Below are 23,907 nucleotides of genomic sequence, written 5' to 3'. Positions count from 1 at the left end.
AACGTCAGGGAGATCTAATTTTTAGCCTGACTGAATTCTGGCTCTTGAACGGTTTTGAAATACCACAGAGTTTGGATTAAAAACAAAATTATTTTATCTCTGCCACCTGTTTTCATTCAGAAGGCCTATGACACACTTAAGTGTTCTCTGGTCTATGCAGGTTTCCCCAAATATGTTTTATTTATGACATCTGGTATCCTGTTCATTAACTAAAATGATATAAAAAAACAAAAACTGTCTTTAGACGAAGGGCATTTCATCAGCTCCACCTTTCAAATCCTGCTTGTGTAGCCAAGAGGAGATGATATATTTGTGAGGGGGTTTTCCCAATTTCTGAAACGTCTGGGTTAAATCGAAATATTTCATCCTTACCTCGTCTATTTAATGGCCCCCAAAAGTGAGCCAAGTTAGAAGTTTTATTTTTGTAGAAATCGTGAACTGTTCTCTATATTAGATTGAGCAAGGCAGAATCGAAGAATCATTTGCCTTGTTTCTTGAGTTTCTTCAAAATTTACCTAATACCTGAAATTTATTATATAATCATTTAAAGCTATGGCAGAAATTTTCGTGACAGAAAGAGCCAGGCAAGAATTCTTATGTTTTTGGGAAATATCAGAGAAAAAAATTATACATTCTGAATATTAGAAAAAGAAGACTTTGAATCAGGGGCTGAAGGGAATTGCAAAGATTTTATTTTGAAGGAATTCTAGTTTTTAGTTATCTAGGATTAAAAAAAAAAAAAATTTTTTTTTTTTTTAGGATTAAGATCAAGGAGCCCTAGTGGCACAAATGGTTAAGTGCATGACTGCTAACCAAAGGTTGGCAGTTCAAACCTACCCAACAGCTACAAGGGAGAAAGACCTGCTGATCCACTTCCTTAAAGATTGCAGTTAAGAAAACCCAATGGGGCAGTTCTACTCTGCACACATGGGATCACTATTAGTCAGAACTGACTCAACAGTACTTAACAATGACAAAGGATTAAGACGAGTGAAACCTTAAAAGAGTTACTAAAATGTTCTTGATTTCCAGGAGAGAAAGTAGAGAAAGAAAAGATCTTTAATGAAAATGAACTGCCAAATTATGCCACATCTAATCATGTCATCCTAATCTGATTTTCAGAAGTACGCCCAGGAAGAAACAATGCATTATGTGGGGCGTGTGGCCTGGACACTTCAGCCTGTGGGCCTCTAGGCACTGGCCAAGGCTTCCTATACCTGAAACCTCAGGCACACCCCCAAGTGGAAAAATATCCAGCTGGAAAAGTAAAAGTCAGCCACTGTGAAAAAAAGACTTTGCTTATATAATTTCTACCTACGATTTAAATTACGATTGCACATTATTGCACAGCCAGGGCCAATCAAGGGTAAAAATCCTCAGGGTTTTCAGCTAAGGAATTCCTGCTGAGACCCACGATAAAATGTAAGTGTCGTCGTCTGCCATCTGAATCATCCTCATGTTCTTTGGGCTGCTCCTCAGATTAGTGGGATTCGTTTTTACCTATTAGCGCCTGTAAAAATCAGAAGGACACACTCTTGTAAAACTAAAATAATCATGCACAATTTTAAAAAGTCACACATTTCAATAAATGAAGATAGTTAAGTGGACTCACCATCAAGAGTATGATATCTGATGTTTTTAAAACTTAATTATGACATACATAAATGAGTGATCTGTTCTTTTTAGTGCAAAGGAGCATGGTCCTTTCAGAAGTGGTTAAAAAGTGGATTTCATTAAATTCATAGAAACCCAGATTACAAGCAATGGTTTAAAAGCAATTCAGTTTTAATCTTAACTACATTTTAATTACATGTGTAATTTATACCAAAAAAAAAAACCAAACCCAGTGCCATCAAGTCGATACCAACTCCTAGCGACCCTATAGGACAGAGTAGAACTGCCCCATAGAGTTTCCAAGGAGCGCCTGGCGGATTCAAACTGCCGACCCTTTGGTTAGCAGCCGTAGCAATTAACCACTACACCACCAGGGTTTCCGTGTAATTTGCAAAAAAAAAATTAGTATAATTGAGGGAATCAGAATTTTAAGCTCTTAGTTTTATTGGTTTTAAAATTTTAGAGCTTTATTTCTAATTCTGCTTTTTATATGATTATATGACCATTGTATTCCTCAGACTTCCCCTGACACTAATGATAGGTATACCAATTGCTGTAAAGTCGATTCCAACTAATGGCAACTGATGTGTGTCAAAGTAAAACTGTGCTCTATAGGGTTTTCAGTAGCTGGTTTTTCAGAAGTAGATTGCCAGGCCTTTCTTGCGAGGTATTTCTGGGTGGACTCAAATCTCCAGCCTTTCAGTTAACCGCTGAGCACATTAACCGTTTGCATCTTACATATAGATATATAAAAGAAACTCCCACACTGGGTAAATGAGGACTTGATCTTTGGCAATTTAAAAGAGAAAACTGTAGGGGAGTTCCACTTGTGGTATAATGGAATAAGCACCTAAGATTGATCTTCCCACAGATAGCAACTAAAATGCTACCAAAACTTCCCACTTTGGGAGTAAGGAAGAATGAACAAAACTAAAGACACAAGGAAAAGATTAGTCCAAAGGACTAATGGACCACATCTACCACGGCCTCCACCAGACTTGAGCCCAGTACGAGATGGTGCCCGTCTACCACCACTGACTGTTCTGACAGGGGTCACAATAGACGGTCCTGCAGAGAGCTGGAGAAAAATATATAACAAAATTCTAACTTAAAAAGAAAGACCAGACTTGCTGGCCTGACAGAGACTGGATAAACCTTGAGAGTAAGGCCCCCGGACACCCTTTCAGCTCAGTAATGAGGTCATTTCTGAGGTTCACCCTTCAGCCAAAGGTTGAACAGACCCATGGAACAAAAGGAGACTAAAGGGGAACACCAGCCCTGGGGCGGGGACTGGAAGGCAGGAGGGAACAGGAAAGCTGGTAATACAGAACCCAGGATTGAGAAGGGAAAGTGTTGACATGTCATGGGGTTGTTAACCAATGTCATAGAACAATGTATGTACTGTTTGATGAGAAACTAGTTTGTTTTGTAAACCTTCATCTAAAGTTCAATTAAAAAAAAAAATGCAGGAAAATAAATAAAATGCTACCAAAAAAAAAAAAAAACACTAAAGGCTCCGAGTAGTGAACCAAAGGCAAGCTGATTTTGTAGGGGCATCAAAATTTGGAAGAAAAGACAGGCACAGGGTGAGTTTCCCGTTTCGGTGGCTTTTGGCCTGAGGACATGGTATGCTGCGGGAAAGCTGACACTTCCCTAGAAAACATAGGTCTTTCTGTTCTGAGAAATCAGAGGACAGAGTCTTAGGCAGCCACAGCTGTTGGAAGGTGAAGGGAGGTATTACTAGAAAGGAGAAAGCCCGAAAAGGGAAGGTCCAGGTTTCACATGTAAACTTTGCCCAAGACTCTGGTTGATTCCTGCACCAAAGTCATGTACAGAGCAGACTCAAAGCACCTTACAGCTAAAAGAACTGAGCAGAAATTTGATCTCCCATCCCCTGAGGGGAGGCAGACTTTGCAGTTTGACTCCACCAAAGTGAATAGTCTGATAAAACAAAAACGTCAACACTCTTTGAAGGAATATAACAGAATCTAGAGTCTTCACAACAAAACAATCACAATGTCCAGAATACAATCTAAAATTACTCAATAAATTAAGAACCAGGAAAATGTAACCCATTTTGAAAATGACTCAGTTATTGGAATTATCAGGCAAGTGCTTATGAGAATTATTATAAATTTGCTCAATGAGGTTAAGAGAAAAATACAAAGATAAGAAATATCAGAAAACAAATAGAAAGCGTTAAAAAATAGAAATATTAGAACTGAAAAACACAATATCTGGAATAAAAAATTAACTGAATGGGCTTAATAACATAATGGAGATGACAGAGGAAAGAGTTAATGAACTTGAAGATAGACCAAGAAGAAGTACCCAATTTAAAGATTGAAAGAAATAAAGAGCCTCAGAGAGCTGTGAGACAATGTCAGAAGGTTTAAAATATGTGTAATTGTAGTCCCAGAATAAGGGGGCCAGGGGAGCGAGAGAGAGAGATCACTATTTAAAAGAAGAACTCTAGAAATTCTAAAACTTCCATTTACCAATGTAAACATAAGTATATTTAATCTGAATTAAGGGCCTCAATGCACAGACTACAGCAGACTTTTGGAGGCAATGTAAAATGTTCTCCTTGGACAACATTTTGTTTTTCTTATATTTATGAAAATGCTTGTATTTTTCTTTTAATAAGAAACAGATTCAGCCCTTTTTGGTGTAATAGCTTCCTATTTAATTTTATTTGAAACAATTGTATTTAATAATAGGACTATGTTGAAAAAACTCAGAAGAGTGAGGAGCACAGTTTTGCTCTCTATCTCATGCATAATATGGATGAGAAGTCATGAAGTGGGGGAAAATATGGGGGAGACCTTTTTTTAATTATATTTTAGATGAAGGCTTACAGTACAGACTAGCTTCTCATTAAACAAGTAGTACACATTCTGTTTTGCGATGTTGGTTACCAACCCCACAACATGTCAACACTCTCCCCTTCTCGACCTTGGGTTCCCTATTACCAGCTTTTCTGCACCCTTCTGCCTTCTAGTCCTTGCCCCTGGACTGGTGTGCCCCTTTAGTCTCATTTTGTTTTATGGGCCTGTTTAATCTTCAGCTGAAGGATGAACCTCAGAAGTGACTTCATTACTGAGCTAAAAGATTACTGAGCTAAAAGCATATCCGGGGGCCATACTCTCGGGGTTTCTCCAGTCTCTGTCAGACTAGTAAGTCTGTTTTTTTTTTTTTCTGTGAGTTAGAATTTTGTTCTACATTTTTCTCCAGCTCTGTCTAGGACCCTTTGTTGTTATCTCTGTCAGAGCAGTTGGTAGTGGTAGCCGGGCACCATCTAGTTGTGCTGGACTCAGTCTGGTGGAGGCTGTGGTGGTTGTGGTATATTAGTTCTGTAGACTAATCTTTCCCTCATCTCTGGTTTTTTTCATGGCGGGGGGGGTGGTGGGGAGGAGGACAGTTTTGTCAACGTATTTGTTATCTGGTTACATTGTGACCTCTAATGACCAATTTAATGTTTTCTTCTTATATTTCCTGTTCTAATTAGTTAAAAAGCCCCTCCCCTTCCTTTCTACTCATAGATTAAATCATGTATATGTATATATGATTGCAAGCTCTGATGATTCTAATGGCTTTGGTCAGGGGAATTCAGTCTTGTCATTCAAACTTTAAGCCAGTTTAAGGTGTTTCCTTGTTCTGCCACCAATGTGAGGATGAACAGTCACCCATCTTAGGCATACTACCTTCTTCCCCTTCCCTCCCTTTTTCAGGTGAAACCAATTTTAAGTGTTTATATCAGCGTAAGTGTTTTACCAGGCAGAGGACGCACGTAGGGTTTTTTTGAGTTTTGTATGATCACATAGAAGAAGTAAGAAATGCCCCGCTGTTTATGCAGGAATGGCTCTTCCACAATCAGGCTAAAAGGAGACGGGGAAGGAGAAATACGGAAACCATTGCAGCTCCCCCAGCAGCCCTCTCAGTCTCCTTCTCCATAATCGGGGTCTATTTTTTTTTTTCCAAGATGGTAGGCTAGTTTTTAAATGTTTTTTTTTTTTTTTAATTATTGTTTTTTATCCAATTAATATATGGAAACAAATCAGAAAACGTCTAAGAACGTATTGTTTCCCATCATTGCACACCCCAGTACTCTACCCTAAAGACAACTCTTCTGGCAGTTTCTGGCTTTAGTTCTGTAGTTACCACTGTAATTCTGGGTAAAATGCTTTGACCTTTCTCCTGATTATTCATTAAAGACTATTGACTTCCCACTTTGAACGGTGAAGATTTAGCTCATTTCTATTATAACTCTCTGCCTTTTTTCTAATGTAGATATTTATTTTATTTAAACATTTTTGATTGCTTTTTAAACTTTAAATACCTTTAAATCTCTTTTTCATCCTTGTCTTAGTTATCCAAGTGGATGGCTTTAACAAAGAGAAATTTACTCTCTCACAGTCTAGGGGGCTAGCAGTCAGTATTCAGGGTGTCAGCTCCAGGGGTAGGCTTTCTCTTCTGTCAGCTCTGGAGGAGGGTCCTTGTCATCGGTCTTCCCCTAGTCTAGGAGCTTCTTAGCACAGGGACTCTGGGTCCAAAGGACACAACATTCTCCTGTCTCTTGTTTCTTGGTGGTATGAGGTCTCCATGTCTCTCTGCTCACTTCTCTCTTTTATATCTCAAAAAGAGATTGGCTTAAAACACAATCTAATCTTATAGATTGAGTCCTCCCTCATTAACATAACTGCCACTAATCCCATCTCATTAACATCACAGTGATAGGATTTAAAACACATCGGAAAATCATATTGAATGACAGAATGGTGGACAGTCACACAATACTGGGAATCATGGCCTCGCCAAATTGATACACATATTTTTTGGGGACACAATTCAATCCATAATAATCCTCATTTAATAGAATCTCTTCAAATTCTGCTTTATAATATAAGGATATCAGGGCCCTAACCCTTCCTCTGCCTTTCCTTACCTTACAGGACTATGTAAATACTCTTTGATGCTGGTCTAAGTAGTATGCTGGATTTTGTGTTCTTCTCTAACTGGTCCAACACAGTATCACCTAGGCCATTCTAAGAAGAGTGATTCTAGCATCTAGGCCAATTAGAATAGCTTTTCATACACTCTATGGATTACTTGACTTCATAGCACAATGTCATCTGCTTTTCTCTTTGGACCATGGTTTACTTGTACATTAAAATTTTTTTTCTTGGAGTTTCTAATTGTTATTTCATTGAATTATTTTCTTTTATAGCTTCATATCCTCCCTCCCTGTGCGCACGCGCGCACACACACACACACACACACACACACACACCCCTCTCTAAATCATGCCTTTCTTTCTATTGCATCCCCTTCTTTTCTGAAGACCTCTCTCCTGGAATCTTTAGTCTTCCTTTCTAAGCTGGATGGATTACCATTTAGGTGTGCTCCAGTGCAGCTGGAGCCATGGTAGGGGCACAGTGGTTAAGAACTCGGTTGTTAACCAAAAGGTCAGCAATTCAAATTCACCAGCTGCTCCTTGGAAACCCTATGGGGCAGTTCTACACTGTCCTATAGGGTCGATATGAGTCGGAATTGACTCCACGGCAACGGGTTTAGTTTGTTTTTTTTCAATGCAGTTACCTGGGACTTCCATATGCTGCTTTCCTGGGATCCACAATCTTTTGGGTCTTATGACTTTTTTTTTCTTGATTTATAACCTTACTTTGCTAGAGTACATACTTAACTTTAAAAGAAAAGGTGAATAATAGGTCAATTTTCTGGGTTTTTGCATTTTTTAATATATATTTATTCTGCCTTCACAGAGATTGATATTTTGGATGGGCACAGAATTCTAGGCTGAGCTCTCCATTTTCACTGAGCACCCTCTGTTACTGTCAAGAAGTCCGATGCCAGTCTAATCCTCATTCCTTTGTAGATGGCTTGTTTTTTCCCTCTGGAAACTTTAGGGATCTTCTTTTTATCTTTGGTATTTTGAAAATTTACAAGCACGTATCTAGAGAGAGATTCTGCTTGCAAATCAATAGTGCTTTTTTAATCTGAAGAGTTTTTTTTTTTTTCCAGTTTTAGAAAGTTTTCTTCTATATGTTTCTTTAATAAGTTCTTCCCCCTTTTTCCCTCTTTTCTCTTCCTTGGATTCCTTTTACTCTGATGTTGGACCTCCTGCTTTGGCTCTCAGTGCTCTTATCTTTGCTCTCTTATTTTAGTCTCTGACTTATTCCTCTATTTATCAGAGGTTGTCTTGACTTAATTTTTAGTGCTTCTATTGAACTTTTTACATTACCAATCTTGTGTTAATTTCTAATTTTTTTTTCCTTGTTCTTGAATTATTCCTGTTTTATAGCATCCTTTTCTGATTTTATGGCAGCAATCTATTTGACTCTCTCTGATTAGCTAGTTTTTGTTGTTTGGTTTAGTTTTTTTTTTTTTTTAGGAACTCTCTGGCTCTTGTTTTATCTTGTTCTTTACAGTGAGTTTTTCAGTTTGTTTATTCTGGTGAGTCATTCCATTTAATGCTGCAGATTCTCTTCACATACTAAAGGCCCTGAAGTAGCTGACTAAGGTTATCTCTATTATCAATATAAATAGAGCTCTTTCCCAGGCATGTTTTTCTCCTGAGTAGGAATTATGTTAGGTGGAGCAGGGCTGGGATATACTTCAGCGTGGGCAGATGGGAAGCCAGCTGTCACGCTATAACCCCCCTCCCCCCAACCAAGTATCAGAGTTTCTTTGTAACACGCTGTATACCTTTCTCCTTGAGGGTGTCAGATACCTGCCTATGAGTGTGTCAATTGCTCATTTATAAATCTTTGAAAAATCCCTCATTTGTAACCCTACTTTTCAGTCATATTTTCTGACACTTAGGCCAGAGTCTTTCCCTTTGCATTTCCTCACATCATTTTCTAGGCTCTGTCCATTTAATTGGTCAACTTACCTCTCTCTGTTTCCCAGATATTTATTAAAATCTCTTATCTGTTGGTGACCACCAATACCACCAATCCTCTGCTTCACCTTCTCTGCTTCCTTTTCTGATATGGCCGTGCCTGCATTGTTCTTCTACACTTTTATTTCAGCGGGATCTTAGGGTGGGCGGGGGCAAACACACATTTCTGCTATCTTGAATCTCTCCAAGTTGATTTTAAAAGATTTAGCAATTTGATTTCCATTCTGAACTTTATGAAATTCTAGTTTCCATTGTATCTTCTCTGTTTACTTAGTATCTCCTCAGACTGAAAACTCTACAAGAGCTAGAGTTATATATTCTATTTCATTTGTTTCTTCTATAGAGCCAGATATGCAATCATAAGGAGTTTTAAAATTGAAAGGTGTTAGTGTTTAAAGTAGACCCTTTCTCTCTAACTTTACTCTTCTACCGTATCCTCTCTTCTGTTTCTTTTCCTCTGGTTCTTACCTAATCACCTTTGTCCTAGGACTGTTTCTTCACTCTTTTCCCACTCTCCTCTCAGTCTCTAGAGTTAAGGTGTTTCTTTCCTCTTGGTTCTGCCTCCGTTACTCCTCATGTTCACTGTTATGTGACCTGTTTCCATACGTTTTCATACACTACCCATATTTCTCCTTCATATCCCTGCTGCACATTTATGTTTCCCAGGAATACTCTTTAACTAGCTTTAGAGATTCATTTTCAACTCATGGTCAATCTTGCTTCATCCCTATACCAGTCCCCTCTTCTCCTCATAGTATTTTTGAAATAAATCCCAGACTTCATATCATTTCCTTAATAAATATTTCAGTATGCATCTCAGTAAGGGCTCTTTTAAAAATAAAACCACAATACCATTAAAAAAAACCATTAGCATACTTAAAATTACTTAATATCATTACTTGTCCAGTTAGTATTCAAATTTCTAATTGTTTCATAATGACCAATTTTTTTTTATCGTTCATTTGTTTAAATTCTTGTTAGTTGCCATTGTTTAAATTAGGATCCAAATTAGGTCTAAAAACTACTGTTGGTTGATGAGCCTTTTTTAAGAACCTTATAATTCATAAGATCCCCCTCCATCTCCCTTTTTCTTTTTGTTGCAGTTTAATTGTTGAAGAAATTGGATAGTTTGTTTTGTAGATTTTCCACAGTCTGGATTTTACTTCCTTGCACTGTCCTTTAATGTGTTCTGTGGAGTTTGTTCTTTAAACACTTGGGATTTTATGGTGTTATTCAACTATTTGATATAATTCCTAACATTTTTCATTGGATCTTCATATGTTTCAAATTCCTTGAACCACTTTTTTTATAAGAAATGAAAAAAAAAAAAAACAAGACTGATAAGGCCTTGAACAAATGTGCTTAACTTAATCTGATCCAGTTGTTCATGGCCTTGTAATTGGAAAGCCAGTTAAATAGTATTTTCCCTGAGGGACCAGACACTGAGATTTACTGAAGATGAAATGCATTTTTTGCAAGAAGGCCCCTTTGGGGGACTGCCACAGATCCCTAAACTGTGATAAAATAAAAGTTTGAATTAAAGGGAGAGTAACATTATATTTTTTAAATTTCTGACCTTTAATAATAAGAGCCTGGGCTTACTGAAGATGAGATCAGAGCCTCATATATGCAGACAGCCCCAAGTACTCTTTTCATCTGCTCCATGGTATAACAGGGGTGAATGACATAGACTGGGATAGGTACCAAAAGCCAAAACCAAACCCATTTGCCACTGAGTCCCAGTGACACAGTGGTTAAGCACTGAGCTGCTAAACAAGAGGTCGGTGATTTGAACCCACTAGCTGTTCCATGGGAGAAAGATGTGTCAGTCTGCTCCTGTAAAGATTTATAGCCTTGGAAACCCTATGGGGCAGTTCTACTCTGTCATGCAGGGTCACTATGAGTTGGGATAGGTACAGAGATCCTCAAACAGACTCACCCTCACCCAGTTCCCTGGCTAGGAAAATTAGGCCTTTCTCAGCTGCTAGTTGGGAAATTAATATCATATGAATTTTAATGCCTTCTTGTCCATGTATCAGAAAATATGAGGCCTACACAGGAGGAAATACTCTCCAAGAATTTCACAACCTTTCTAGCATGCCGATATCTGAGATGGTTTAATGGTGTCTCAAAGGTAGCAGCTCCTTCATGGCTCCCGTGACCAGCTTATTTTTGTGCTGGAGCGCTCATTGATGAAGTTTGTTCTTGGCCTTATCATTTTTTCTTGCGTGAGATTCAGATTTGAACCTAAGCATTATTGTTTTGTAACAAATCAAAGATTTTTCTCTCTATTTGTTATTTGCCAGAAATAAATTTGGAAGGCTGAGAATCTTCAGGGTGAAATATTAGACTAGAAGTTTCCATCCATGATGTATTCTCATTTTCCCCTGTTTTAGGAGTTGGAAGTCCAACATGCAAAATTGCAATTGTTATGGGAAGAACTGAAAATTCTTCTAAGTCCAGGTAATAAAATAATTCTGACTGAGAAGTCTATGCCTATAATAATTAAATGAGTAGATGTTTAGGTAAAAAGCAATGGTCTTGAAATGTTGAATTTTGTATATCAGGTACCAGTTGCCAATGTTGAGCAATCAAGAGAAGCCTTGATCAAACAACTTTCACTTATCTACAAACCACTGCAGTAAATGAAAGTTATTGTTTCAGATCCAGAAAATTGCAACTCCACCTAACATCTGTTTTATTTTTCCTCTTAGCAGACTTTTCTTAACATCTGTTTTTCTTCTGACTAGACACAAACAACACAGCATGATTCTTGTTCCTATCAACACACCTGGAGTAGAAGTAATAAGACCTTTGTCAGTTTTTGGCTACATGGGTAAGTAGTCGATAAACACGTCCACACTTTAGCAAGCATTGAAGGGAACTGAAGGGATCAATAGCATTTTAATGTATGAGATGTGTTCTCAGAAATCCCTTTGGCCCTTACAAATGTCTTAATGTAAATGCCGGTGGAGTTCAGAATACGGCAAATAAAATAAGAGGTAATATATCATTCTACCTCATTCTATTTTTTTGGAAAGGCAGATTGTATTCAAGAAACAGCAACTCTAACTGCCAGTCTTGTCTATGTCATCTGTGAGAATGGATTAATGAACTAGACATAGATAAATTCAATTCAGATAATCCACATGGAAATTCATTTTTGTCTCCAAGCTTGGCTTTCTTAGTCAATCTATAAGAGCTGTTAATAAGTAGTGATTTTTGACATATTTGAATATAAAACTTTTCCTTCTTTCTGTCCTTGGGTGGAGCTGCTAAGAAGGAAGGACACTCGTACATGTTGCCACCCACCCTGTGCACGTGCCCATTGTATCCAGGCTACTCATGTCATTCACTCAGTAGGTATTTACTGAGTGCTGAGCACTATTCTAGGTGTTTGAAATACATCAGTGAACAGAATAGGCTACGACTCCTGCCTTCATGGAGCTTACATGATGGTGAAAGGAGAGAGACAGTAACTAACCAAAAACCAAACCACACCAAACCTGTTACCGTGGAGTCAATTCTGACTCATAGCAACCCTACAGGACGGGGTAGAAGTGCCCTATAGGGTTTCCAAGGCTGAAATCTTTACAGAAGCAGGCTGCCACATCTTTCTCCTGTGGAACAAGTGGTGGGTTTGAACCTCTGACCTTTCGGTTAACAGCTGCACGTTTAACCACTGCTCCAGCAGGGCTCCTTAGCCAATAACTACAGATGTATAAATAAGATTATATAGCATGTTAGAAAGTGATAAATGCTATGAAAAGGTTCTGTGGTGTCCGTGGCTTTCTTTATGGTTGAACATGGCTGATGAAAATGCCCAATAGCAGGGAAAAGACTTGCAGTTTATAGAGCATTTGACATCATTGCCTTCTGTAGGATGCAGCATACGTAGTCACAGGTTAAGTGTGGTGGCAAGATGGGGATGAACAAGCTCAGTAGAGCAAATTGTGCTTGGGGACTTGTTGGATTGCAGAGCAATGACCTGAAAGACTCCCAAAATGGGTTTATATTATATGTTAGCTGCAAATACCCTCCATCACAAGCCTATGTTTGAATTTTCGGTATGAAAAATCCACCAGCGCCTGTGTCCAAGGCCAAAAGAAACAGTGTGGAGAAGGTTGATTATTAACGTCTAGTGACAGGAAAAGGGTGTGAAGTTAGTATGAGGTTATCTCCAGAACTTGGCAAGGAGGAAGTGTGATGCAAGGCAAATGCGTGAATGTGTTCTTAGTCTCTGTCTTACTTAGGCTGGGTTCTCTAGAGAAGAAAAACCAGTAAAGCATTTAAATATATAGAAAGATTTATGTCAAGGAAATGGCTGGAATATCCCAAGTCCGTGGGTTAGGCCCCGGAGGTTCCTTCTGATTCACGTAGCCCCAGGGGCTGGTGAACCCAAGATCGACAGGTCAGACAGCAGAGCTCTGGCTCACAGACCAACAAATCCCAAGTCTCCAGGCAAGATGACAGGTACACCGCTAGCTCAAGTCCTAAGAACCAAAGGTCAGACAAACAGGAGCCAGCTGGAGGATCCAGTCAGCAAAAGCCCATGAGTCTTGCCTGAGAGCCCACCTATACTGGATGCAGGCCATACTCCCAAGGAAACTCCCTTTCAACTGACTGGCTACTCACAGCAGATCTCATTGTGGAGGTGATCATATTATATCAGGTCTCAGCATGGAAGTGATCACATGATATCAAGTCTCAGCATGGAGGTGGTCACATTATATCAGGTCTCAGCATGGAGGTGACCATGTCATTACACTACTGCCAGACAAACTCCATCACAACTGCCGAATCACTGAGAATCGTGGCCCAGCCCAGCTGACACCCAGCCTTAATGATCACAGTCTCCATGATTCAAATGCCAGCATTTTCAAGAGGTAAACACATAGTGGAACAAGCCTAGACTGGGAGTAATCATACCTACAGGCCTAGTCTCTGCTCCATCACTAATGCTGAGCCTGCTCCGTCCCCTTGAGCAGGCTCTTCTCATCTTTGGGCACAGGTTTCCGCAATAATAAAATCAGAAACTTGAATCACATTACTCACTTGGAATTTTTCCATCATTAGAAGCTTTATTTTTTTCCAAGCAAAATTTCATTGGAAGCCTGTACAGTCACAATGAGTCAGAATCGTCTCCAGGTCACCTAACAACAACAGCAACGTATAAATGATTTCCAAGGAGAAACAATAATAAAATAGTCTGGTTGGAGCTGTGGAGCCCAGTCTTCCTTTTTCGTAGCACTAGAACATTAGAGAATGGGTTTGAAAACCTCTAGATCAAAGGATGTCTAAGATCTTTTCCAACTTGAACAGGGAGTTGATGAGTTCTCTGGGCTGCTGGGTGCCAGGGGCTCGGGGCTGAGGTCTACCTGGGAATGTCCTGGACTTTTAAATCTTACCTTCTTTGAGTGATTTTATTTCATCAGGTCAACCACGTGTGGCTACTTCTTTTGTCAATACATTTTGCTGCTTAAAGTTTTCTTTTCTATTTTATAGATAATTTGCATGGAGGACATTTTGAGGTCCGTTTTAATCAAGTGCGAGTTCCCGTCACCAACTTAATACTAGGTGAGATAAATTTGGGAAAATTACTCTCCAGAATTGTGCATTCAAATATATTTAGGCCTGAATCTGAAAAAGATACGCCGCCTGCCTTCACTTAAGTACTTCTTCTTCTTTCCTGCATTTATCAAGAAAAAGTCTATTTTGTAAATTTCCTGACATAAAATAATAAGGTTTTATTTACGTTTTGGATGTGTTTTGGCTCAGCACGTCAATCGAGAACATAGCAAAGTACAAAAATCATGCAATTCAGGGAAACAGGCTTTTTCCTGGAACACTATCTCTCAAGCAGGCCTCTATTTTTTTTTTTTTTTTTTTAAGAAAATTTCATTACTTTCTGAATCCAAGTCTTTTATACAAATTGAAGGCACAGAATACTTGTGACATCATATGACTGGAAGGACTCCACCCTCCTGCTTATTGGAATCCTACCTGACCTTCAAAGAATGTTCTAGATGTCCTCTCTTTCAGGGAGGTTTTTGTGTTCCTTATCCCATCCAGACTTATCTATCCACTCAACAACCCCGATACCAGCCAGACGCTCAGGAAACAATGGAGAACAGACAATCTCTGCCTCCTTTGCCTTTCTTGGTCTCTGTCTATGGTCCTTGTCCCTAGCATCCTTGCCCCATCTTCTGAATTCTAAACCCTGAATGTCCAGGACGGTGTCTTGTCACCTTTGTAACCATTGTGACACTCATACAGTAGCTTATGCGTAGTAGGTACCCAAGAGAGAATTTTGGATTTGGCTGATGTATTTATTGATGATGGTTTAAAAATCATAGAAATCAAATTTTCCATAAATGTATAGTGAACCTTATTTTCCCTGCCAGAATGTGACTTTTATTGAGGGCAGCTCAACATTTTTCCCAGAATATGTGTAAATCACCACAGGCATGGGCCACGGCTTTTTCATGGCCTTCTTTCTTTCCTAGGTGAAGGAAGGGGGTTTGAAATTGCCCAAGGCCGCCTTGGACCTGGCAGAGTTCACCACTGCATGAGGACAGTAGGTCTGGCTGAGCGTGTTCTACAGATCATGTGTGAACGTGCAGCCCAGAGGGTGACCTTTAACAAGAAACTGTACGCACACGTAAGGACAATTTTTAAAAATTTATTGTAACCCAAATCACCATACTAATCTTGAACAAAAATGGTATTATTTGATCATAGAGACATTTCCTCTACATGAACAAGGTGATTCTTTTCCATGAAATATATCGGCTGTATTTAAATATAGTCTAATGAGAGGTGTTTATCTTGTGAAAGATTATATAGCTCCTACCTACACCGCTTCAGTACCTCAGCACACAGAGCATGGGCAATTCCTTCAACTTTTTCAGACTAGTTCTCTAGAGAACCTGGTACATGATTGCTCTCTGTGGACAAGGAGAGGGGTGTGAGAATAAAGTGGGATTGGACTTGTCATTTGGCCTTCTGGAAAGAATGAGGACAGACGATAGGGTAGTAAATGACATGGGAATACAGCCTAAAACTCAATGGAAGGAGAAACATTCTGATAGTTCTCGAAATGGAGTGAACTGCTTCCTGATGACATGAGTTCTCTGTCACTGGAGAGACACAAGTAGAAATGAGGCCAACATCTGGTGGGACTTTTCATGATTTTTTTGAATTTTCATCAATAAATTTTATACTTCTGAGTCTGTTGTTTACAAAGTGCTATAAACAGAGTAGTTACATAGGCAATGTTATTGAAATTAGGAGATACTTATCAAGTGGGTAAAGAAGGTATCGTTTCAGATTTCCTTGAAGATCTTTTTATGTGAACTGGGAGGTCCAAATCTTCCCCCCAAAAAGCGCTTCTAAATTTTAAGAAGGCGATAAAATCATTAAATAGTTAATTCTTACTACTGCTAACATAGTAATCTGAGGTCAAATTTAGGGTAATAGAATTGTATTTGCTGGATGTGTATATTTTAGTACATTGGTCTCCTTGTAAAGTACTTTTGTGATTATTTTATAAAATTTGAGATATATTTTTTATCTTAAATTCTTATAGGCTTATCTTTCCTTTTTGTAAAATATTATTCAGCATAAAAACTGTTGCCATCAAGTTGGTTCAGACTCAGCGACCCTATAGGACAGAGTAGAACTGCCCCAGAGAGTTTCCAAGGAGCGGCTGGTAGATTCAAACTGCTGACCTTTTGGTTAACAACCTGAGCTCGTAACCACTGTGCCACCAGGGCTCCATTATCCAGCGTCTCTGTGATTTATTTGCAACATTTTTCTTCTGGAAGAATACAGCCTGCTTTGTGGAACCAGATGTAGGAATGATTTGTGGGAAACCCCTTTAATACACGACAAGGGCAAAGGCTCAGCTTTTGGATACCGTGAGAGGAGATAAGAAGATGCGAGCACTGGGGGATGGCTTCAGCCCGTGCTGCTGCCAGAGTAGGGTTCGAGTTACTCATGGCACCAACGAGCACTGCTTACCCCCTTCTCTTTTCAAGACTGCCAGCCACACCCTGCTGCAGGGTGACAGTAGGACACAGTAAGTTGGGGGACAGTCATCTTGAACACATAGAAGCATTCTGAGTGCAGCTGTCAAGAGTGATGTTTTAGTGCAGTGCTGGGTGACAGTTATTTTTTCCCTCCCACCTTTGAAAATTAATGTATCATGGAGAACAAGCCTGGGCTTTGCAAACATAGGCCTCTCTTCACTGGAAACTTCTTGCATCTGGCACAAAGGAAATGATTTGGCAGAAGCAAAAGATATGTATGAGCATGTCATAAATAAAAATCTGGGCCAGGTTTTTGGGTTCTTTTTTTTTAATTCATGAAAGTAATATTCCATTTCCCTGAATTGGGAGACTCCTTCCAGCTGCCTTGTCAACTACTCCAGGCTCTCACACAGAAAGTTCTAGATCAAAGTTTCGTCTTAATAATTAAATGCGGTAGTCTCCTAGAGGAAGCCCTGGTGGCGTAGTGGTTAGGTGTTACGGCTGCTAAGCGAAAGGTCAACAGTTCAAATCCACCAGGCGCTCCCTGGGAACTCTATGGGGCAGTTCTACTCTGTTCTATAGGGTGGCTACAAGTCGGAATCGACTCGACGGCAATGGGTTTGGTGTTTGGTTTTTTTAGTCCCCTACAGCACTCAGTTTACACCTACTTAACATTTTTCAGTAAATGTAGGCTCCGTAGAAACCCAGCGAAGGACACTTTTCCTTTATTCTAAAACTGAGAAATAAATGCATTTTGGGTCTGTTCATGCAGTTATCATTACCCAATCTACAGCCATCAAAAACCAACTCATTGACTGCTGGCATTGTGTTTGCAGTTGTTCTTTCAGAGCCCCACGTTAGCCTCCAGGACAGCGCTGTCCAGGAGAAACATATTGTAGCCACAAATGTAATTTTAAATTTTCTAGCAGCCATATTTTAAAAAGTCAAAAGAAATCGGTGAACATTAATGTTAATAATACATTTTATTTAATACAAAATATCTAAAATGTTATCACTTCAATATGACACCAATATAAAAATGTTGAGGTATTTTTTTATGTTGATTATTTGACATTGAGCGTGCACGCCACAGTTAGAGTACGTCTCAGTTCAGAGTGGGCATATTTAAAATGCTCGCTAGGCACGTGTGGTCAGCGACTGTCATATAGAACATCACCGCTCTATCAAAATTCTGATCAAACGTCTGCCCGTTGAAGAAATGTACAGATGTGACCAAGCATAAAAAGTGGCTGTGGCTGGAATCTGAGCACTGGAATTGTCTGCTGGTCAAACTTATATTAACAAACATTATTCTCCATTGTAAACAACCAGTTCTCTGTTTAGAACTGAGAACCAAAATCCCATGACAGCCCACTGGAAGCGCTAGGCGTGCCCCCTGGGTTTCAGTGCTGGATTCTGAGTGTTTAGTTGCTTGTGGGATTTACGGTAAAGTGTGCTCTCCCTATTCTTCCACTTACCTCCCCTACTGAGAAAAAACTCAGAGAATGTTCATTCAGACAAATTTTTTAAAGTACCGTCTTGGTCATCTAGTGCTGCTATAAAACAGAAATTTATTCTTTAACAATCTAGTAGGCTAGAAGTCTGAACTCAGGGTGCTAGCTCCAGGGGAAGGCTTTTTCTTCTCTCTGTCGGCTCTGGGGGAAGGTCCTTGTCACCAATATTCCCCTGGTCTAGGAGCTTCTCAGCGCAGGAACCTCAAGTCCAAAGGACATGCTCTGCTCCCAGTGTTGCTTTCTCCATGGCGTGAGGTCCCCGCATCTCTCTGTTTGCTTCTCTCTTTTATATCTCAAAAGAGATTGACTTAAGACACAGCCTAATCTTGTAGATTGAGTCCTGCCTTATTAATGTAACTGCCACTAATCTCACCTCATTAACATCATTAAAAAAAAAAAAACCTATTGCCATCGAGTTGACTCTGACTCATAACGACCCTATGGGACACAGTAGAACTGCCCCATAGGATTTTCAAGGAGCAGCTGGTAGATTTGAACTACCGACCTTTTGGTTAGCAGCCATGCACTTAACCACTATGCCACCAGGACTTCATTAGTATTAACATCATAGAGGTAGGATTTATAACACATAAGAAAATAATATCGGACGTCAAAATGGTGGACAACCACACAATACTGGGAATCATGGTTTAGCCAAGTTGACACATTTTTTGAGGACACAATTCAATCCATAACAAGTACTAATTTTTAAAAATTAAACCTTTTATTTTGAGACATTGTAAAGATGGCACAGGACTGGGCAGTGTTTCGTTCTGTTGTACACAGAGTCACTATGAGTCGGACATGACTCGACGGTACCTAACAACAATTTGAGATAATTTGTATCTTACTTGCAATGTGAATGTAAACTCACACGCGGGTGTAGGGATAATTGGTGAAATAATACAGAGAGATCCCTTGTCCCTTTTACCCACTTTCCCCCATGGTAACATCCTGCAAAACTATAGTATAATATCACAGCCAGGATATTGTCATTGATACAGTCAAGATACAGAACATCTCCATCACCATAGGATCTCTTCTGTTGTTGTACTTCTGTAGCCACATGTACTTCTCACCCACTCCCACCCACTTCTGAACCTCTGGCAGCCACTAATCTGTTCTTCATTTCTATAGTTTTGTCATTTCAAGAATGTTACAGACATGGAATCCTACCTTCTATAACCTTTGGCGATTGGCTTTTTTTACACGGTGAATCCATCCATGGCTTTTGTGTATCAGTAGTTTGTTCCTTTTTATTGCTGAGTATTTAACCATTCACCCATTGAGGGATATCTGCTTTACCCAGGTTCCGGCTTTCTAATAGCTGATATGTTAGGACTTAACAAGATCTTTGTTTCATTGATTTTTCTCTATTGTTTTTCTGTTTTCAATTTCATTTATTTTTGCTCGTTATTTTTTCCTTCTTCCTGCTTGCTTTGAGTTTATTTTGCTCTTCCTTTTCTAGGTTTTTGAGGTGGGAGTGTAGATTATTGATTTGAAACTTTTTTCTAATGTATGCATTCCCCCCCTCTGCCCCTTGCTGTTGAGTCGATTGCAACTCATAGCGACCCTGTAGAACTGCCCCACAGAGTTTCCAAGGAGCGCCTGGTAGATTCGAACTGCTGACCTCTTAGTTAGCAGCCATAGCACTTAACTGCTACACCACCAGGGCTAGTGCTATAAATTTCCCTATCAGCACTGCTTTGTGTCCCACAAATTTTGACATATTGCATTTTCTTGTTCATTTAATTATATATATATATATATTATTTCCCTTGAGACATCCTCTTTGACCTGTGGACCATTTAGAATTGTGTTGTTTCTAAGTGCTTGAAAGTTTTGTTATCTTTGTTATTGATTTCTAGTTTGATTCCATTATGGAGGTGTTGATTCCATTGCTGAACGCTCTATGATTTCAATTATTGTAGTTTGTTTTATGGCCCAGGATAGTCTATTTTAGTGTATGTTTTGTGGGCACTTGAAAAACGTGTGTATTCTGCTGTTGGGTGGAGTGTTCTATAAATGTCAGTTAGATCCTGTTGGTTGATGGTGTTAGTGAGTTTCTTTGCACCCTTGCTGATTTTCTGTCTGGTTGTCCTATCAATTGTTGAGAGAGGTGTGTTGAAGTCTCAAACTACAATGGTGAATTTGTCTACTGCTCCTTTCTGTTCCATCAGTTTTTGCTTCACAGGTTTGGCAGCTCGGTTGCTTGCTGCATACACACTTAGGATTGCTTGTCTTGATGAATTAACTCTTTTATCATTATATAATGAGTTTTTATGTCTCTGGTAGTTTTCTTTGCTCTGAAGTCTACTACTGTATTTGATATTTATATAGCTACTCTTGCTTTCCTTTGATTCGTGTTGTCCTGATACGTCTTTTTCATTTTTTTTTTACTTTCAAAATGCCTACATCACTATATTTGAAGTTTCTTTTAGACATGTTTTTTAATCCACTCTATCAACTTTGTCTTTTTAACTGGTATACACAGACAATATACTTTTAATATGATAATTGATATGTTTGGGCTTCAGGAACCCTGGTGGCGTAGTGATTAAAGCATTCAGCTGCTAACCAAAAGGTTGGTGATTTGAACCCCCCAGCTGCTCTGCTGTGGCAGTCTGCTTCTGTGATCATTTACAGCCGTGGAAACCCTATGGGGCAGCTCTACTCTGTTCTATAGGGTCCCTATGAGTCAGAATCAACGCGAGGGTAGTGAGTTTGATTTTTGGTTTGGATTTGGGCTTAAGTCTGCCATTTTATTTTTTCCTGTTTGTTTTCTGTTTTTCATTTCCCTGCTTGTTTTTTTTTTTTTCCTCTGCCTTCCTGTGGAATACTTGAACATTTTTAGAATTTCATTTTATCTGTAGTGTTTGAGTGTATCTCTTAGTATAACTTTTTCAGTGGTTGCTTTTGGTATTGGAATTGACTCAACGGCACTGGGTGGGGTTTATGTATATATGTGCATGTATATGCACATGTTATGTATGGATGCACACATACATACACACATATAATGATATGTACACACACACATACATATATACAACCTATTACTGTCTACTGATATCATTTTACCAGTTCACGTGAAATATATAAAATTTACTTTTCTTTTATCCTTTATGTCCCTTTACCCTCCGCCATTTATAATTGTCTTAAATATTTTTTCTATAGACATTTAGTTCCACATCAGACCATGTTATATTTTTTGTTTCAACTGTCAAGCATAATTCAATTTAGAAAACTCAAGAGGTGAAGAAAAAGCAATTGTATGTAGCCACATTTTACTTACCATGTTCCTTCTAACTGATTTTCCAAGGTTCTTCTCTTTATCCTTTAGATAACTTTAGGGAACTTTATTTAGCTATTCCTTTAGGGTATGCTGGTAACAAGTTCTCTTAGTTCCTCTTTATCTGAGAATGTATTAATTGTCCTTTCATTCCTGAACGGCAGCTTCACAGAACATGGGATTCTGCACTGACAGTTCTTTTCTTTCAGCACTTGAAAAATATTGTGCCAGTTCCTTCTGATCACCATAGTTCCTGATGAGAAATCTAGTGTGATTCAAATTGGGGTTTTTTTCCCTTATAGGGAAAAAAATATGCAAAAGTATGAACCTTGACCTAAACATCACACCTTACACAAAATTTAACTCCAATTGGATCATAGATCTAAATGTAACACTATAAAACTTTTAGAAGAAAACATAAGAGAAAAACCTTCATGACCTGAGATTATAGAAAATTATTTTAGACATGGACCAAAACATGATCCATAAAAGAAAAATTTACAAATTAGACTTCATCAAAAACTTTTTTCAGGAAAGGTCACTATTTAAAGAATGAGATAACAATCTGTGGATTAGAAGAAATTATTTACTAACCACATATCTGACAAAGGACTTATATCCTGAATACACTGAAAAAAAAAAAAACCCTCTAAACTCAACAGTTACAAAACCAAAAACCCAATTAAAAAATGGGCAAAACTCTTGAAAAGACATGTCACCAAAGGGGATTAAAAAAAAGGAAAAGAAAAAAAGTTGTCAATTCCAACTCATAGTGACCCTATAGGACAGAGTAGAACTTCCCTATAGGGTTTCCAAGACTGTAAATCCTTACAGAAGCAGACTGCCACATCTTTCTTCCACTGAGGGGATACACAGATCACAAATCACACAAAAAGGTGACTAACATCATTAGCCTTTAGGAAATGTAATTAAGACCATAATGAGATACCACTATGCATTGTTAAACCCAGAGAATGGCCAAAATAAAAAATACTGACAATACCAAGTGCTGATAAAGATGAGGAACAACTGGGCCTCTCTTCCACTACTGGTAGAATGCAAAATGATTCATCCACTCTGAAAAACTGCTTGACAGTCCCTTGTATAGTTAAACATATATAATTGCCATATGATCTAACAATCCCATTCCTGGTTATCTGCTTTAAAAAATGAAAGCATATTTCCAGACAAAAACCGACATGCAGATATTTACAGCAGCTTTGCTAATCATTAAAAACCGGAAACAGCTCAAATGCCTTTCAACAGATGAATGGATATACAAACTGGTATATCCCTACAATGGGATACTTTTTTTTTTTTTTTTTTTTATATCCCTACAATGGGATACTACTCAGCAATAAAAAAAGGAATGGACAATTGATACACACAACAATTTGGATGAAACTCAAAGACACTATGTGGAGGGAAAGACACCAATCTCAAGTCATATGCTGTATGATTCCATTTATATGACATTCTAGAAAAGGCAAAATAGTAGTGACAGAAAATATCAGTGGTTGCCAAAGGTTAGGAGTGGGGGAGAGTATGGTTAAATAGGAGCAGCATGAGGGAGTCTTGTGGGGCAGCAGAACTCTTCTGTATCCTGATTGGTGGTTAATCTCTGCATGTGTTGTAATTCATAGAACTGTACACACACGTACATTGTTTTTACTAGAAAAATCATAACAGCACAAGAAAAGGCTGCTGGACCATCCCCACACTGAAACTGACCTGGGAATTATCTAGTATGTCTATCAGCAATCTCCACCACCATACATTTAACCACGCTTCAATGAAAGCATGCGATTAGCATTCAGGAGGCCCAATGAGGAGTGCTTTGCCAATAAGACAGTTGCTCAATTCAGCCTTCTTGACCTTAGACATCAAGATATTCAAAATAAACTATTTTTCTGATCAAATAAAATTGTCTAAAATCTGGCAATATTAAATGAAGCATTGACATGTATGTAGCTGGGCCAGTGTCTACTGGACGTTAACTCTTCCATTTTAAGACATACAGGGTATGGTATGTGAACAATCCTTAGCCTAGAGAGTGTCTTCCCTAAACTGCAAGGTGGTATTACTTGTGGATATCAGATTCTAGCTTACCTCCTCCTTCCTTTTATTGCCTTTTGCTCCCCACAGGAGGTCGTGGCCCACTGGATTGCTGAAAGCCGCATTGCCATTGACCAGATCCGTTTGTTGACCCTAAAAGCCGCGCACAGCATCGACACTCTGGGCAGTGCTCGTGCTATGAAGGAGGTGAGGACCGCCATCTGCCCAGCCTTCTCTAGTTTCTCCCACCCACTGGGCACTTCCAGTTTCATGGTGCCTTGATGACACTCAGAATATTGGAGGCCTTCATGTCATTTATGGTTTAAAATTGTAAATACATGTCACTTGCTAGTTTCCCTTCCACTGGGCTACTTTGAGCTATGATTTTCAGGGTGGAGAACATCTTAGCAGTCTTGAGATGCAGCAACAAAAAGTGGGGAAATCCTGGACTTTATACTGACCTGTAATTGTACCCCAGTGTGC

General features: G+C 38.9%; 1 protein-coding gene across 2 annotated transcripts in view; it reads left to right on the top strand.

Annotated features, from left to right (window-relative positions):
• Nucleotides 1–23,907, top strand: part of ACAD11 (acyl-CoA dehydrogenase family member 11) — a 109,358-nt gene that overhangs the window by 83,522 nt on the left and 1,929 nt on the right. Inside the window, exons 14-18 of one of the 2 annotated variants that reach the window (XM_003420920.4) lie at nucleotides 10,930–10,996; nucleotides 11,284–11,369; nucleotides 14,039–14,110; nucleotides 15,040–15,194; nucleotides 23,515–23,631. In XM_003420920.4, coding sequence (XP_003420968.3) covers nucleotides 10,930–10,996; nucleotides 11,284–11,369; nucleotides 14,039–14,110; nucleotides 15,040–15,194; nucleotides 23,515–23,631 — 497 coding nt within the window. Of the gene's footprint in view, nucleotides 1–10,929; nucleotides 10,997–11,283; nucleotides 11,370–14,038; nucleotides 14,111–15,039; nucleotides 15,195–23,514; nucleotides 23,632–23,907 lie in introns of those variants that run through there. The other variant, XM_064277338.1, reaches the window with a different exon arrangement.

This window comes from Loxodonta africana, chromosome 27, assembly GCF_030014295.1.
Source record: "Loxodonta africana isolate mLoxAfr1 chromosome 27, mLoxAfr1.hap2, whole genome shotgun sequence".
Classification (NCBI taxonomy): domain Eukaryota; kingdom Metazoa; phylum Chordata; class Mammalia; order Proboscidea; family Elephantidae; genus Loxodonta; species Loxodonta africana.
Note: the sequence above shows the minus strand (reverse complement) of the source record. Positions and strands in the feature narration are given on the sequence as shown.